This window comes from Chlamydotis macqueenii, chromosome Z (genome assembly GCF_036417535.1).
Source record: "Chlamydotis macqueenii isolate bChlMac1 chromosome Z, bChlMac1.mat, whole genome shotgun sequence".
Lineage (NCBI taxonomy): Eukaryota > Metazoa > Chordata > Aves > Otidiformes > Otididae > Chlamydotis > Chlamydotis macqueenii.
In genome coordinates, this window is record NC_141593.1 from 7,638,870 (window position 1) to 7,655,511 (window position 16,642).

General features: G+C 39.8%; 1 protein-coding gene across 3 annotated transcripts in view; it reads right to left on the minus strand.

Moving 5' to 3' along the window:
• The window catches only part of KIAA1328 (KIAA1328 ortholog), a 178,541-nt gene that overhangs the window by 16,684 nt on the left and 145,215 nt on the right, over positions 1-16,642 (minus strand). For 2 of the 3 annotated variants that reach the window (XM_086771022.1, XM_086771023.1), the window contains one exon: positions 13,967-14,075. In XM_086771022.1, coding sequence (XP_086627148.1) covers positions 13,967-14,075 — 109 coding nt within the window. Of the gene's footprint in view, positions 1-13,966; positions 14,076-16,642 lie in introns of those variants that run through there. The other variant, XR_015261477.1, reaches the window with a different exon arrangement.

Consider the following 16,642-nt stretch of genomic DNA (forward strand, 5'->3'; position numbering starts at 1 on the left):
GATATGATTTAGCTGAGAAGTATTGGTGATGGTTGGACTGGATGATCTTTTAGGTCTTTTCCAATCTTGATAATTCTGTGATTCTGTGAAAGTGTACGAAAAGGGACTACAACAGGCAAGACAAATGGGCCCACAGGAAACTCACAACATTCAACAATGGGAAACATGAAGTCCTGCACTTGGGGAGGAATAACCCCAGGCACCAGGACATGCCAGGTTTGACTGGCTGGAAAGCAGCTTTGCAGAGAACTTGGACACTCACTGTCCTGGTAGACAAAAAACTGAGCATAAACCAGCAAAGGCCAGCACTGTCAGCAGGATGAGGGAGGTGATCCTTCCTCTCAACTCAGCCCTGGTGGGATACAGCTGTGTCCAGTGCTGGACTCACCAGTACAACGGAGACATGGATGCACTCAGGTGGGTCCACTGAAGGGCAATGAAGATGATTAAGGAATTGAAGTATCTGTCATGAGAGAGACAGATCTGAGAGAGCTGGGACTGTTCAGCCTGGAGCAAAGGTGGCTCACGATGATCTTATAAATAGTTGATTAGGGAAGGAAAGAAGATGGAGGTAGGCACCCAATGGTGCCCAGCAAAAGGACAAGAAGTAACGGACATAAACTGCAATACAAGAAATTCCATTCAAATGGAAAAATAAAAGCTTTCTTTCTACATAGGTGGTTGAATACTGGCACAGGTTGCCCAGAGAGGTTGTAGAGTCTCCATCCTTGGAGATATTCAAAACTTGACAGACATAGTCCGGAGTAGCCTGCTGTAGCTGACCCTGCTCTAAGTAGGAACTTGGAGTAGATGACCTCCAGAGGTGCCTTCCAATCTCAGCTATTCTGTGACTTCATAGTTGGCTATTTCTCTTCATAAATACATAAAACCTCACACAGTATATGACAAAAGGGCTAAGACTGACCAGCAAGGACTAGACCCTGACTTACCCATACATGGTGCAACCAGGGAAGCTTAAAATGCCTATGCCTGCAAACCAGGAAGCCCCATAAATCAATTCAAACATTAATGAAGGGCTTCTGCTCAGAAAGGTTTGCAACTCACTAAAACCAGATTGGATGTATGGGAAACCTGACGATGTATTTAAACAAGGGTTTTCCCTCCCTTCCCCACACACTTTACCAAACCACTTGCATCTGTTCATGTACAAAGTGTACCACACAACCCCACACACATTTTTTCTTTTCAAATAAGAAGATCATACACACACTTCAAGAAATTTAGTAAAAATATTTCTAGTATCCTCACTTTAAGTTTGCAAATATTATTCTGGCAGAAACCCCCAGCTAACTTTACAGCAAGACCTCTCAAAGGAAACAGAACTCTTACTTAAAAACAAAAAAAAAAAAACAAAAAAACTCACACTACAAAATGAATGTGACCCAGGGACTTACCCTTCTATGCAACAACACGAGCAGAGTGCACAGAGACAGTGAAGTCCACAGGGCGTGAAATTAAAACTTTCACACAGATACAATGAAGTAATGATACAATGTTACAACCTTGGCACAAAAATCCTCTGGTTTGAGTAAAGTCGATGTCGTGTGATGTTACGGTTTGTGCACTGGTAGAAATGGTCTGCTGCTAAAAAGTTCTTAACAAAACAGAAGGAGTGAAAGCAAGAAAATTGTGCTGATAATTACAATAGGCACATACATTCTAGTGATCTAGACGTTCCTTAAAATGCTCATCACAGTAGTATCCAGCTGCTACTGCAGGCTGAGTTAAGAAAGCATGCTTTGCTTTCACGTCTACAAATCTAAGAGCTGAGATGTCATTAGGAGATAAGGAAAAAGAAGATTGAAAGAGATCTGAACTTGGCAAGGAAGGGGGAGGGAGAGGACATCTCTTTATGGGTTGGTTTGTTGCCTATGAACAAGGTGGATATGCAGGTTCCAAATTCCAAGCATATGGATAAGAACAGGGATGCACAGAGCAATTAACAGAGTCAAGCAGAAGCTGGGATGAGCAGCAGCTGGAGCATTGCTGAAGTCCTTCTAGGAATTGCTTCACCTGTTACAGTAAAAAGAGAAAGCAGTGCCAGAAAAACATGGGCTCCTCAGCAAGGACAAGTTCATCGGAACAAATGTGGAGCTTGAAAAATTCCCGGCACATCCATGTACAGGGACACAGACACACAAGAACCTGTCATGTCAGACTTGAGACTTGTAAAGCAAGTTACAAACAGCACCCTTTGTACTACAACTGTACCCACACAGTGCAACGTTGAATTACCAGATAATCTGAAGAGAGCAGGAAGCATTTTATTTCTAAGAGCATGAAAAAGTCTGCAAAGTCATAAATCACAAAGCTGCCTGTACATTACAATGTTTTGCAGATACCTGACAGAGCGACAGAAGTGCACATATTCTACAAAATCTGTAGGTCTGAATTATGGAGGGGGGAGGAAATGGGAATTCAGTACCACTGCTCACCTCAAAGCACAACTTCGTGATCACAGGCACAGAAGTTAGCACACAAGTACTATCGGTAATGCGTTTCCAGTAACCATTCTGGAAACGTAACAGGAAAAGTCAGTCTACAGAGCAAACGTCGCTCCGTACAAGGCCTGTTTCTCACCTATGATCCAAGACGGTACACACAGAGAGACACATCGCCAAATGTGACTGAATAAAATCTTCTAGCCTTCAGCTTATTACTTTTTAAAAAAATTTCTCATTTCATTCCAGTGATTTCATTAGGTTAGACTTCTTCATCTTTATTAAAAAATAATCAGAACTGAAATGTTTCAATAAACCCAATTTCTCTACTAAGTAGTAAAAGATGATTCAATGCAGATGAAGCAAAAATGAAAGTTAAAAGTACAGTCACATTAGAGGCTTTGAGAATCTCCTTTCAAAGATCTTAAATACCTTAAATTTTAAGTAAATTATATATTAGTACTCTGGAATGTCCTTGTTTTTTAGAGAAAAAAAAAAAGAACTTTAAAAGGAATTTTTTCACTGTGTTCTCCAGCTGTATGTATCAAAACATCCTTTAAAACTTACAGGTGGGAAGGACCAAAGAAGAAAACCAACACTTAAGGCACCACTATTGAAACAGACAGAGATAACTTTGTACAGAGTAAAAAACAAAGATAGAACATTATTTTCAATAAAAGGCTCAATTTTCCATTATGTTTTCAAATTATTTCCCTCCCAACACATTCAGACCAAAAGAAACAATTTAACTTTCTTTCTCCTCCCTCGCCCCCCAAGACGGCCACAAATGGAGAACCACCTCATAAACATCATGAAATGGATCAAAATTACCATATGTGACCCCAAATTATTTGGGAGCTAGCAGCATGTTGCACTGAGAAATTTAAATGCTAAATACAATCACTATCTACAATTAAATAAAAGGCAAAAAACCTCTAAGATCCTGTTTTCCTTTAAGATTACCTAAATTTTAAATTCAGACTGGACATAAGGAAAAATTTTTTTACAATGAGGGTGGTGGAACACTGGCACAGGTTGCCCAGAGAGGTGGTGGAGGCCCCATCCCTCGAAACATTCAAGGCCAGGTCGGATGGGGCTCTGAGCAACCTGATCTGGTTGGAGATGTCCCTGCTCCTTGCAGGGGGGGTTGGACTGGATGACCTTTAAAGGTCCCTTCCAACCCAAACCATTCTATGATTCTATCATTATAAATTGCTGCATAAGGGACAACCAACTGATGTCATTTATCTGGACTTGTGGAAAGATTTTGACACTGTCCCGCACGACATCATTGTCTCTAAATTAAAGAGACATGGATTTGACAGATAGAACACTCCGTGTATAAGGAATTGGCTGGATGGCCACACTCAAATTTTTGTGGTCAACAGCTCGATGTCCCAGTGGAGACCAACGACAAGTGGTGTTCCTCAGGGATCAGTATTGCGACTGGCCCTGTTTAACATCTTTGTTGGCAACATGGACAGTGAGATAGAGTGCACCCACAGCAAGTTTGCCAACAACACCAAGCTGTGTGGTGCGGTCGACACGCTGCAGGGAAGGGATGCCATCCAGAGGGACCTTCACAGGCTGAAGAGGTGGGCCCATGCCAACCTCGTGAAGTTCAACAAACTTCACATGAATCGGGACAGTCCCAGGCACAAATACAGGCTGGGCAGGGAATGGATTGAGAGCAGCCCTGAGGAGAAGGACTTGGGAGTCGTGGTGGACGAGAAGCTCAACATGAGTCAGCAATGCATGCCCACAGCCAAGGCGGCCAACCACATCCTGGGCTGCATCAAAAGAAGCGTGGCCAGCAGGTCAAGGGAGGTGATTCTGTCACTCTGCTCCGCTCTGGTGAGACCCTACCTGCAGTACTGCGTCCAGTTCTGGAGCCCCCAACATAAGAAGGACATGGACCCGTTGGAGAGGGTCCAGAGGAGGGCCATGAAGATTATCAGTGGGCTGGAGCACCTCTCTTATGAGGACAGGCTGAGAGAGTTGGGGCTGCTCAACCTGGAAAAGCAAAGGCTCCAAGAAGACCTTATAGCAGCCTTCCAGTACCTAAAGGGGGCCTACAGGAGAGATGAGGAGAAACTCTTCAGCAGGGCCTGTTGCAATAGGACGAGGGATAATGGTTTTAAAATAGAGAGAGGTAGATTTAGACTGGCTAGAAAGCTGCATGAGATAGCAAAAACCACAATGACAACCTTGGAGTATGTGGACTTAAGAACACAATAACAACAAGAAGTCAGGATACAAGCTAACTGGACCTCTGGTTTCTCTCTAAGTGTTTTACACTTTGAATGAGCCATCTCACACTTCTGTCTGACATCCACCAGTTTCTCCAGTAAACAAGCCAAAAAATAATTGTTTCCTATTAATTTTCTGCATGCCACTTTTGATTTTGCACACTTCTAAGAGCATCCTAAACTTAGCCACCTCTTTACCAAGCTGAAGAGTCCTACTCTGTTGTGTTGTTTGTTCCACAAAATCTGTCTCACATCTGGGAGTAGTCCATTGCACAGCTCAGATGTGACAACCAAACACATACTCAGATTCAACACGTCCATGGAGTAGAAATTTGCTATAGCAGTCTTTCACTTCAGAAGTGGAAACAATATAAAAAAGAGAAAGCTTGTTACAAAGAAATTAAAAGGGGCGTTAAAAGGGTAAAAATATTTGCTAATGGCACACATTTTTCTAATAGTTCTACGAGGGCTCCAAAAAAAGGACAGACAACCTATGGACAAAGACTTCAGATAGATTAGAGTCATACCAGTTAAATGGAACAGTAAAGGACACAGTTATGTCCAGTCAGGTTCAAATAAAGAAAAAAAGAAAACAACAAACGGATAGATTAACCAAAAAAAAAAAAAACCACCTAATAAAAAAGCTCAAAAAACCTCCCAAAACTAAACACCACAACAAATCACAGACAAAAATTAAGGGTTATCCTGCTAAAAGCATAAGGTCAACGATAACAAATAACACAGTAAATATATCAAAAATAGGAAGTTTGAGTATCTGTGAAAGCCAAGAGGAGATAAAGTTAAAAAGGAGCCCCTAAGTTGGATAAGGCTACAGCAGAAATTCTTGATGAGCTGACACATATTCACTATAGAGGAACTTAGGAAGTTTCTGAAGCCGTGGAGGACACAGTAGGAAGACCTATCTCAAGTTCAAGTGGCATATAAATACATTATAGAACAAATCAACAGAATGAAAAATAAAAAAATGCTGGGGATCAGCTGGTACTTGCTCAAACTTCTGAAGAAACTCAAGTACGAAACAGACAAACTATTAACTAATTGCCTAAAACTGCATCAGTTCCAGGGCACCAAAAGTTGGCAAATGTAGGGGTTTTTTAAAGGGATCTGGAACGATGTAGAAATCTACAAACGAAGAGGCTGATGTTTAGAACAAGCAGATTAATGGAAACCATAATAAAGAATCAATACATTTGATGTATTGGTGAAGAGTCTTTATATTAAGGAGTAATTCACTGGAGACATCTACTAGATTTCTAGATTCTCTATGCATCCAAAAAAGGAAAATACAGTTTATATAGTCTATCTGGAGTTCCAAAAGCTTTCCAGCGAATCTATCACCAAAGACTTAAAAGTTGTCATAAACTAAGAGGAAAATCCATTAATGGATAGATAACTGGTTAAAAGATAGGAAATAACATTAAAATCAGTCTGCTATAAAGTGGCCAGAGAGGTCACCAGCGGTGCCTCACAGAAATCTGTTAGGGCCTGAACTCTTTAATGCATTCATAAGTGGCCTAGAGAAAGGACAAATAATGATATTACATTTGCCTGATACTGTGCTATTCATGGCAGTAAAAACAAAAGCTAGAGGTCTTTATTGAGGCAGAGAATTACAATATCACGAAGGAAAAAAAAAGTGCATATATAACTGGAAATGGGGCAAATCAAATAGTATAAAGCACTAGTTAATGTCCTTAAGTGACAGAGAGACAAGAATTTATTTTGTAAGTAGGCAATTCATCAGCTGGAAATAATTGAGAAGACAGAGCTGTGTCTGTCTGCTGAGACCATTTCCTGATGCACACTATGTTTGACTAGCAGAAGTGGGAAGCAACTGGTGCAAGGCCCTACTCAGACCTCAGGAACACTGCAGTATCCTGGTCACCTACGTTCAAGTTACAGGATGTCACCACTTCACATCACTTCTAAAAAGGATTTGTCAAAGCAGTGACAACTTTCATCTTTCCCAGCTTTCCATAACCACAATTTTTATTAAACATTTACTGCGTCACAAGCTCAGCTTCCACTGAGGAAGACGCTGTATCGTCACCACCACAGATACCCACTCCCTCTCCCAGAGTGTCCAGTACCTACACCTTTGATTCACGAGGCAAGCACTAAAACTGTGTTAATAATCAAGGCACTGACCGTGCAGCACATAGGTTAACCCTGCATTTGCCTCCAATCCATAATCAAAATATGAATGACAAACAACTTATTTTTAATTCCACACATTCAGCTACAAGAGGGATGAGATATTAGTGCGCGTTCCTTCAGGCTTATTTTACAGACCACTAGAAGACAGGTATCACCAAAAGGTGATCTAGCTGATCCTAAAACAAGTCATCGACCATTAAAAGAGCTGAGGGTAACTAGCTCAGTTGTCTCAAGATAAGCAAGATGAATTCCACCCTAACTACACTAGCATCACAGTTAATCATCGCTATTACGTGGACCAATCAAGCACGGAGATGTACTGTGTCAGGATCCTGCCCTGAAGAGTTTACAGCCTGAAAAGTCCAGGCAGGTGAAGGAGAGAGAAAAAGGAGAATACATTAACACATAAGCAATCTGGTGGAAGTACGACAGAGTTTTATTTTGGGAGAATGGCTTCTTAGAGTTAAGACGCAAATATTCTGTACATATTACTCAATTCCTGCCGTGTCTGAAAAAAAAACCCAACAAACAACAAGAGGGAACTGCTCTGAAGGAAAAGTAGCAGAGAAGTGACTACAGTGCTAGAAAGAGAACCCTGCAGAACAGTTCCTTAGAGAACCATGAAGACAGGAATCAAGACTTGTCTTCTTTTGACAAGCTCTGTAGAAATTGCCATCACAGTAATTCCAATAAAATGTTTAAAAGCTACAACAGAGAGCATTCAGAGTATCAGTGGAGGAAGACAAGACAGTCAAATCAAGTTTTTTGACAATGGGGTAAAACAAAGCACAGAAGGAACTCAAAAATACTTTTTCAAATCATATTTTTTCAAAAAAATATTGTGAAACTAAGTTTTCATTGCTCTGATTACAAATGCAAACAGGAATCGCATCCAGTGAACCAAAATTCACTTAAGATTTAACTTGGTATTTGAGAACCTGAAAAAGCACAAGGGGGAAAAATTTACAAAACGTCATTAAGATAACAATGATGGTAAGAAGCAGAATTAAAGAGTTAAGTCAGCTTCATAATATGATTTGTACTCTATTTTCCTTTGCTTTCAAACTACAATCAAGTTATTGTCATACCACTGCATGATGGAAACCTTGCCAACTCCTTCAAAACTGACACATTTTCTGTTGCACTGAGCATTCCCAGAAGATATTACCCCTCATTTTAATACAAAATACTGTCAGATCCACAGAGCTGAATAAAAAAAAAATGTGTAAAGGATATGTATCTGTAATAGACCTCCCCCAACCAGTCAACTTTGGAATAAAAGACGATCAAAAAAGACTCAAAGATCCAGTGCTAGATTAATGCAAATATCTGCCTGTTTGCAAGTGTACTTTTTGATTAAACTGGCATACATCAACTACAATTAGAAAGGTTATTTATAACTAAGAAATACATAATTCTGCATTTTAATGAGGGTGACAATTACAGCCAACAGTTGCTAATTAACATTAATCCTTTTGCGCTGCAAGTCAGAGTTTCGCAATATGATTTTCATTGTCATCAATGGACACACCAAAACTGTTATCGCAAAGCAGCTATTAGGTAGGCTGCTTTGACAGAAATAGGTGTTCCTGTTACACACAGTAAAGAGAAAGAAGCTGATGATGTGTTAAATTTGATAACCTCAGATGTAAATACAGAATGTCATTTCAAAATTCACTTGATGTCTACAACACAAAATATGATCAAGGCTTATCATTTTCACGGCTGAACCCAATTCCAAGTTTCCCAAGAGCCAGGCTTCACACGTGAAATCTGATTTCAACACAAGCTTGAAATCTCCCATCGTTAAAGTCAGTTTTGATCCCAGCCCTGCTTTCACATCTGCATTTCACCCCTGAGACTTCAAAGCTTTTAGTGGTCGTAACCGAACAGTGTAGATAAGTAGTGTTCGCCCAGTCTGTATCAGTTTCTGAAGCAAAACTCTGGAGCAAGTACTGAAGATAGGAATGATTACTACTGATTGATTTCCTACCATAGCACAGCCTTATTGCACATTTTTTTATTTCCTAGAGTACCAAGAAAATTACGGTTCTCAAAACCATTGAATTTTAAATCCTAACTTTGCAAAATTCCTCTAATGTATTTCTATTCATAGATTTAAAAATTTCTGTAAAATAAATGCCACCTATAATAACAACTGTTGACCTAGTTAAACACTTCTATTTCTGATAGCCACAATCCTCTAAAAGAGTGATTATTTAGATTTGCTGTGCATGTCTTTCCAAAAGAGAAGTTATCTCTGATTTAGCCTCCTGGCTATCGTGTTTTCAGACAGAAGCATGAGAAAACTATCTAACAGCCTCTTTCACACTGGTCTTTAACAGGAAAAGAGACCTGGTGCAAACACCGGCGGCACAAGATCATAATGCAGCCAGTAAACAAGGTCTCTAGAAGAGTGCTGAGGTGCTCACCATCTGGGTCAGGCAATTGGAGTGGGATCAATGTCAGATATAAGTAAATGAGAAGGCAGAAAAGGAGAATTGTGAGCACTAAGCAAAGAAACCTATAATGCACTTCTTACAAAGCGCTGTAAAATTCACATTTATTTTGTAAGTATGAGATAGATGGGTTATTTCTACATACAGAGGTGCCCAACTAAAATCAAGATAAGTGATATTAATGTCCTATGGTCAGTATTATTGAACCTCGAAAGCAATAAACTATGAGTCGATAAATATTACATTTGCAACATAGTTAACATTCTTCTACTGTCTCTGGCACTTATTACACATTGTAACCGCAAGTCTACAATACATTATTCATATTTGGGGTGTCACTGAGTGATGGATTGCTGTAAGAGAGGCTGTCCTTTAAATAAATCAACAAATAAAAATGCAAATGTTAACATTTTCAGCCACAACTTTTTCCATCTTGAATGGGGAATGAAAATTTCACATTATATCGACAGCCAGCAGAGAGAACAATTAACAGCCTACACTGTGAATAAGAGAGATTAATTTGCTAACGTCTAGTTTTATCACTTGCATATGGAACTATATTGGACTCTTCGTGCTGCTGTCTTTCTCAGGAAGCAGGCAGAACTTGTGTCTCCTACCATGTTCAGCACCTAACTCATCACCTCACTCCAAACACATTTTTTATTCCTTTAAATGTTCTTAAGTTAGATGTGGAATGAAAGTTCCAGAGTCCTCGTCCTCCTTTTGAAACTCGACTGGTGTCTGATCCTAAGAGGGAGAGGAAAAAAAAAAAAAAAAAAAAAAAAATCTATTTCTTTGGTAGTGCTTGCTTAGACTCTACTGGAGAAGGAACCTCACAGTATTGTCTTAAGAGCAGAACCATATTTAAGCATTCAACACGCGGAGATCTGAAAGGCAACTATCACATAAGTAAGGCAAAAGCTTAAATCTCATCACTGTCGTATTTCCTAACACTCAGCATAACAGATCTACCCTAGACTATTCCAGTGTGCGTTATTAAGTATACAACTCTGCACATTATATTTTACATCAGATATTAATTTGCTTAAAAGTCCCTGAATACACATTCACCTGAGATGTGCTGCGCAACTGGGTAAATAGTTCTGTTTTTAAAATGTCCCTAAACACAAATTTACACAATACAATCTGTTTATAAAAACTCCAACAGGCCACTGTAGTCTAATATAGCTTGAACATGGTATTCATATTGCAGGAACTTCTAAATCACTTATTTTAATGGCTACAAGAAACTTCACTCTCGGACAATGTATTCAGATAGCATTAAAGCCCTGATTTAAAACTGCAACAATAAAACACAGGCTTAATGCTGAAATCCCAGACTATCACTCAACTCCTTAATTTACCTAACTGTTCTTAAATTCACTTCTTAGATGCACAAAGTGAAAAATGTTACAGGAGAATTATCTGTTTCCATGGTAAGCAGAACAACCTCTGCCTGTGTCTTTTTAAGTGCTTGATTATCTGCAGTGTTATAGGACTTACTGTGCCAAACTCAACACTACAACTGTTTTTGCGTGGGGAGAGCCTGACAATTGCACAAGGGCTGTAATCAAATTAAATGGTCCTTCACAAGGCACAATTTACAACAGTTTGGGTTTTTTTTTTTAAATAGCTTAATACTTTGATTCAAAGCAGTTTCATTTCTGTTTTGTGACACAACACTTGTTTTGTTGAAATCAGTACCTGATTATACCTAAGGTAAGATCTAGTTTACGTAAAAACTTCTTCACTACTAAATGAAAGCATACAAATGCCACTACCTCCCCTTCCCAGCACTCTTACAGATCACAGCCAAAACCCAAAGTCATCCTTCTAGGCAAACAATAGTGATGAAAAAGATGTCCCTGATCACCAAAAAGGTAATGCTTAAGATAATCAGAGGAACTACGCTTTAGGGGTAAGGAACACACTTACTTTTCCAAATTTGCCCAGACCTAACCTTGCCTGTGATTTTTTTTTACAAATATGTCAGCTTTGGTCTAGATAAATAAGCACATGGAGTAGAAAAGCTTTCCAGACCTGCTGTGAACGTAATTTCAAGGGGCTCATGCAGGTGTAGACACTTGGCTTAAGAACATTGGATAACCAAGCATCCAATGCTTGGCTGCATTATGAAAACCAGCGACAGGCATGCATAGAAGCATGACGGGCAAACAAATCCACTATTAGCCCAACTCAGGATGCCAGATAAAGAAATGTTATTTTTCTTTCAGAGATATCACTGAAACCACCTTATGCACATTCATTCTCCAAGACTGGTCCTTCTACAGGTCTAGCACTAAGGCTCTCAAAGCACACACCTTTACCTTCTAGGGACATGTATTTCTTGTCTCAGACATGATTCATTCTAAGAGAGAGAAGAAAGTAGGACTGGAGCGATCCTTCCTCAAGCAGGAGGTAGCTGTAACACGCGGAAGACTCCAGTTGAGCCCTGCCAAGACAGGCTATCAAGCCAACGCATCTCCTACCTGCCATGCCTGCTTATCCAGCCAGCCCTCCCCAGAAGCTGTGCTAGCACCCCGATGCCTCACGCTGGCAGGGAGCTTCTGTCGCTTTCCAACACCTTCTCCCTGGCAGGCTTTGCGTTGCTGCTACTGCCGGGTGCCAGGGTTTGTGCCAGTTAAAGCTGGCACAAATATGAGCTGAATCTAGTCCTATAAATTTAAATAGTCAAAAGTAATTAGGCTTACACATACTGCCGAATAAATAAATTTGTTCTTAGGCTAGAGCTTTGTGCTGCAAGTTTCAGGCCCGTGCCAACTGTTGTGGTTAAGCTGCTAACCCTCCCCAAACCACAGATTATAGCGAACATGCTGACAAACCCTAACTTTAGTGGTACAAAAGCAGCAATAATTCTCAATATTGATTAATTTAGTTAGTTAAACCTGCAGTCTAAGCTTATAACCATTCAGTGATAAATTGAGACTGACCTGCTGCCCAAGCAGGTTTTTTGATGAAGGATAGGATCAGCTTTAGGTCTCTGCAGAAATACTTGTCCATTTACCATTTTCAATTAGAGAAGGCCATGAGTAAGGGAAAGCACAACATGGCTGCTTCAACTGGTCAATTATGCTTACAGCACCAACAGAGAGAAAAGAAAGTGAGGAAGCGTGGGAGGGAGCACCCCAGAAATACAAGATTTGTCAAAATTTGTCATCAACTGGTAAAACAAACCTTTAAGGATGACAGCTAATCAGACTCCTTCTACTGATCACTTTATCTGATACGATTTCTTAACAGCATATTTCAACAACTATTTCACTCCTCTCTGTGGAAAAGAATGGACCGCCAATCCTCTTGAATAATTTTTTTTTTTCTGAGCAATTGTTGTATGAAGTGAATAATTATACCTGCTCCTCACTGCTTGAATGGTATCTCAACTTATCACTATTAGATGGTAGCAAATGATACCTTTGCACACTGTTTATCTGATATTACCCGCTTGCAAAGGTAACCCTTGCTTCTAAGAGAAATGCTTAGGCAATCTTGTGGCTTGTTTGTTTAAACACACAGTTACTTGTGGGAAACAGAGCCCAATCTGTCTCAGTTCTTAACCCTCCCAGAATCATCATCCCTTCCTTCAGAAGAAAAAAAAAAGTGTTTCCATAGCAAGTAAATACAAATTTGTCAATATTGATGGTGGTTTTTCACCTATTATATATCGCAAGTTCTCTCAGAAGATACAAATAAACTGCCAGCTGCTGCCAAGAAAACAGGGATGATATCAAGCATACATTCTCCTAGTCCACTGGGCCAAGAGAAGATTAAATCTGACTGAAGTCCTCTCATTCTCCCAGAAACATTTAACTCTTCTCATGAACAGTCATACATCCTTGTCATCTCACTGCACAAAGACATCTAATTAGTGGTGTACAATACAGAAAATTCATATTTAAATTTGCATTTACTTTGTTGCTTAACTAAAGATTTGTGGGATCTGATAAAGAAAAGCAAGGATTTTATGCTGTTTTTCAAAGCGCTTACCACTAGAATTGTAACCCCGTCTAAAGAAGACATGTTGTTTTTAGACTCGTAAGCATAACAACAACACTGCTTTCTGTTTCTTCATTGGAGCAGAAGTGATAATGCTGCTTTTCCAGTGCATTTAGTGGAGATATATAGTATAATCAGGAACTGCTGACTTAATGTGATTTTGTTGCTTGTCATTAAACATAAAATAACTCTGGTACAAAACATTTTAAAAGAAATGCCATTTGATAAAATATGGGGGAGGAGGGAGAGGAACACAGTGGGATTAAAACCTTCAAGTGGATGTAAAACCTAACAGGGGTTAACAGCATCCATTCAAATTATTTACAAATGTATCTAATGTGTCAGGACTTGGAACATAAAATACTTTCTGTTAAAAATCTAAGTAAAATTAAAATGTTAGAACTTGGCATATTCCTGCTTTTCTTATTCTAACAAGCAATTTAAGGCTTACTATAAATGTCAAAAGGATATAGCAGTTTTTAGTTTATATTATCCAGCTCGTGCTAACATAAAATATCACAGAAATTCAGCCACTTCCCGCATCTAGGAGAATTTGACAGTTGTGTTTGCAGAATCTGAAACCAGAGATTACCTAGTGGCTTACCGTGAAGTGTCATGCTGCACTGCTGATGTGGCTGCGGATACAAGCTCTTTGCTGCTACCTATCAGCACAGGAAGTGTGACTGCATCCTTCCTAGATCCTGAAGTTCTCCCTGTGGAATGAAGTGAAAACAAAGTAGACATCAGAGACCAGTAAGTTTCAGACAGATGTTTCATGATTCTCCATTCTTACAGAACACTGAGACTAACAGTTGCAACATTTTTGGAGGGTCATAGATACAGTAAAATGGCAATCAAAGGACTCATCAGCTGGCAGTACCGTGCACAGCATGCATTTCAGGTTCATACAGAATCAAATCTGTAGAATAAGTCACACTCTACAGCTTCCATCCTACTGCCCAAAGTTTGACAGACTTGCACTGTTGTCATTTCTTGTAGCGGTGCACAGGATTCAGCTTGTTTCACAGACGCAGTTCTCATAACATGATACAAGATGCTAGTTTTCCAAGTGTAAATATCATCATAACAGTATTTTGTTTTCGATAAAACAGAACTGTTAATCCATTCCTTCTTCCCTCCTCCCAATAATTCCTGAATTAGAAAATAATCTAGGCTGAAAGGTGAAGTCTGGAGGTCATGTGTTCCAACCTTCCATTCAAAGCAGGGCCAACAAGATCAGGTTTAAAGTACTTGTCCACTTAGGTTTTGAATATCTCCACTGATAGTGAACCAGCCTCTCTGAGCAACTTCTCTGATTCCAGTGTTTGGCCACCCTCACAGTGAAAAATGTTTTCTGTAAAGCTAATCCGAGTTTCCTGAGTTGTAACTTTTTCCTGTTGTCTCTTGCTTTGTTGCTAATAATTTCCAAGGACAGTCTCATTCCTTCTTCTCTACACTTTCTCTTTAGGTAGCTGAAGAAAGCAGGACAATCTGTGCCGGATCATCCCTTCTTAAGGCTGAATGCACCCAGCTTTTCAGGGTCTCCCAGATGCTGTAGCCCCCCGACTGTCCTGGTTGCCTCTGCTAGACTTCCTACAGTTTGTCAGTGTTCTCCTTGCACTGTGGAGCCCCAAACTGGACACAGCACTGAACAGATACAATCTCACCAGAGCTGATCAGAGGGGAAGTGTCACTTCATCAACCTGATGACCACAGTTTTGCTATTATGGCCCAGTATGAGGTTGGGTTACTTCATCACACAGGCACACTGCTGACTCATGTTGAACTTGCTGTTCAGCAAGAAACTCAGTTCTTTTCCAGCAAAACTGCTTTCTAGGTTGTCAGCACACAGTTAGTCCTGTTACATGAGATCGGTTGAACCCAGCTGAAGGAACTGGCATTTCCCTTTGTTGAACCTAAACAGACTTCTCCCAGCCTGTTAAGGTCCCTGGAATACTGAGCTTCCAGCGTATTGACTGCTTCCCTAGCTGGTACGGTCTGCAAACTTGCTGAAGGTGCATCCTGTGCCGCTGTCCAAGTTGTTAATATTAAGCAGTTAACCACGAGCAACTGTCTGTCAGCTGGACTGATGACAACCCTTTGAGGCTGGTGGTCCAGCCAATTTTCCACCCATCTTCCACCTGTCACCCACCCATCTGAGAACTGGGTTTTATAGATAGGATTTAGTTAGACAGCTTGCATAAGTCAGAGGTAAGTGGAATAGGCAAATGAGGAGTTTTCTGATCTACTACGCAAAAGCCTGTGGGTTTGGGCTTTTTAAATCTAGCCTAATTAGCTCTATCCAACCAATATCACTTAACTAAATAGTAAATATAGGGAAAACTACGAGTCTCAGCAAAAATTAAATTCAAACCAGTATTCAGCTCTTCAAGCAATTCTGTTATGCCTAAATATTTCTCGGCTCTGTGAACAGCAACATTATCTACCATCCGTGCTGAAACACAAAGCAACACAACAAAGCTGTAATTCTTCAGCTTCAGTGCAAAATTTACAGATGTCCAAGGGATTAAGATTATTTAAAATATTGCACTGACTTAAGATGTATAAAAATATATACAATCTAGTAAAATCACATGTTTTAAGTTGTATTCTAGAGAGGCTAATACGAAAAAAAAAAAAAAAAAGGGTTCTTACTGCCCTGCTGAAATGCATTGTGCTTTAGTATCATGCCGTGAAGAAACCTTGCCTAATTACTAGTGAAGAAACTCTCGGAAATATCATGGGGATATACGTTGATTGTGTGTCCCTGGTAACCTGATAGTTTGCCAATCCATGATGAGAAGAGTGGGTGTGCATAAAAAGACTGGAAGCCTCTTGCTTAGACTTTTGGCTTTATGACGGAATATGAGATATTTAGAAATCATTTCACGTGATAGTGGAATGAGGCAGCTGGATTTTAAGAAACTAATACAGAAGTAACAAAAACCTGGTGAGCCTGGGAGAATACATTCAATCCTTAATACAAGAAAAGGCTGGCACACTGTCAAAATACTACACTCACAGCAAAGGAGATGTATTTTTCCAAAAAAAAGAAAATATATGGACTTGGAAGTGGCCAATACAGCCTCAAGGGGACTGTTCAAAGACCCAAGTTTGAAAATATTACCAGGGCTAGAAATGGAAAACAAGAAAAGGAACCAAGTAGGAATATACTGATGCTGTTAGGTTGCACAGATATAAAACAGAGGTAGCAAGAAATCCTGAATAAGTGCATATATAAACAAAAAATGTTTAAAAACAAATCTTGGAAAAGGCATGC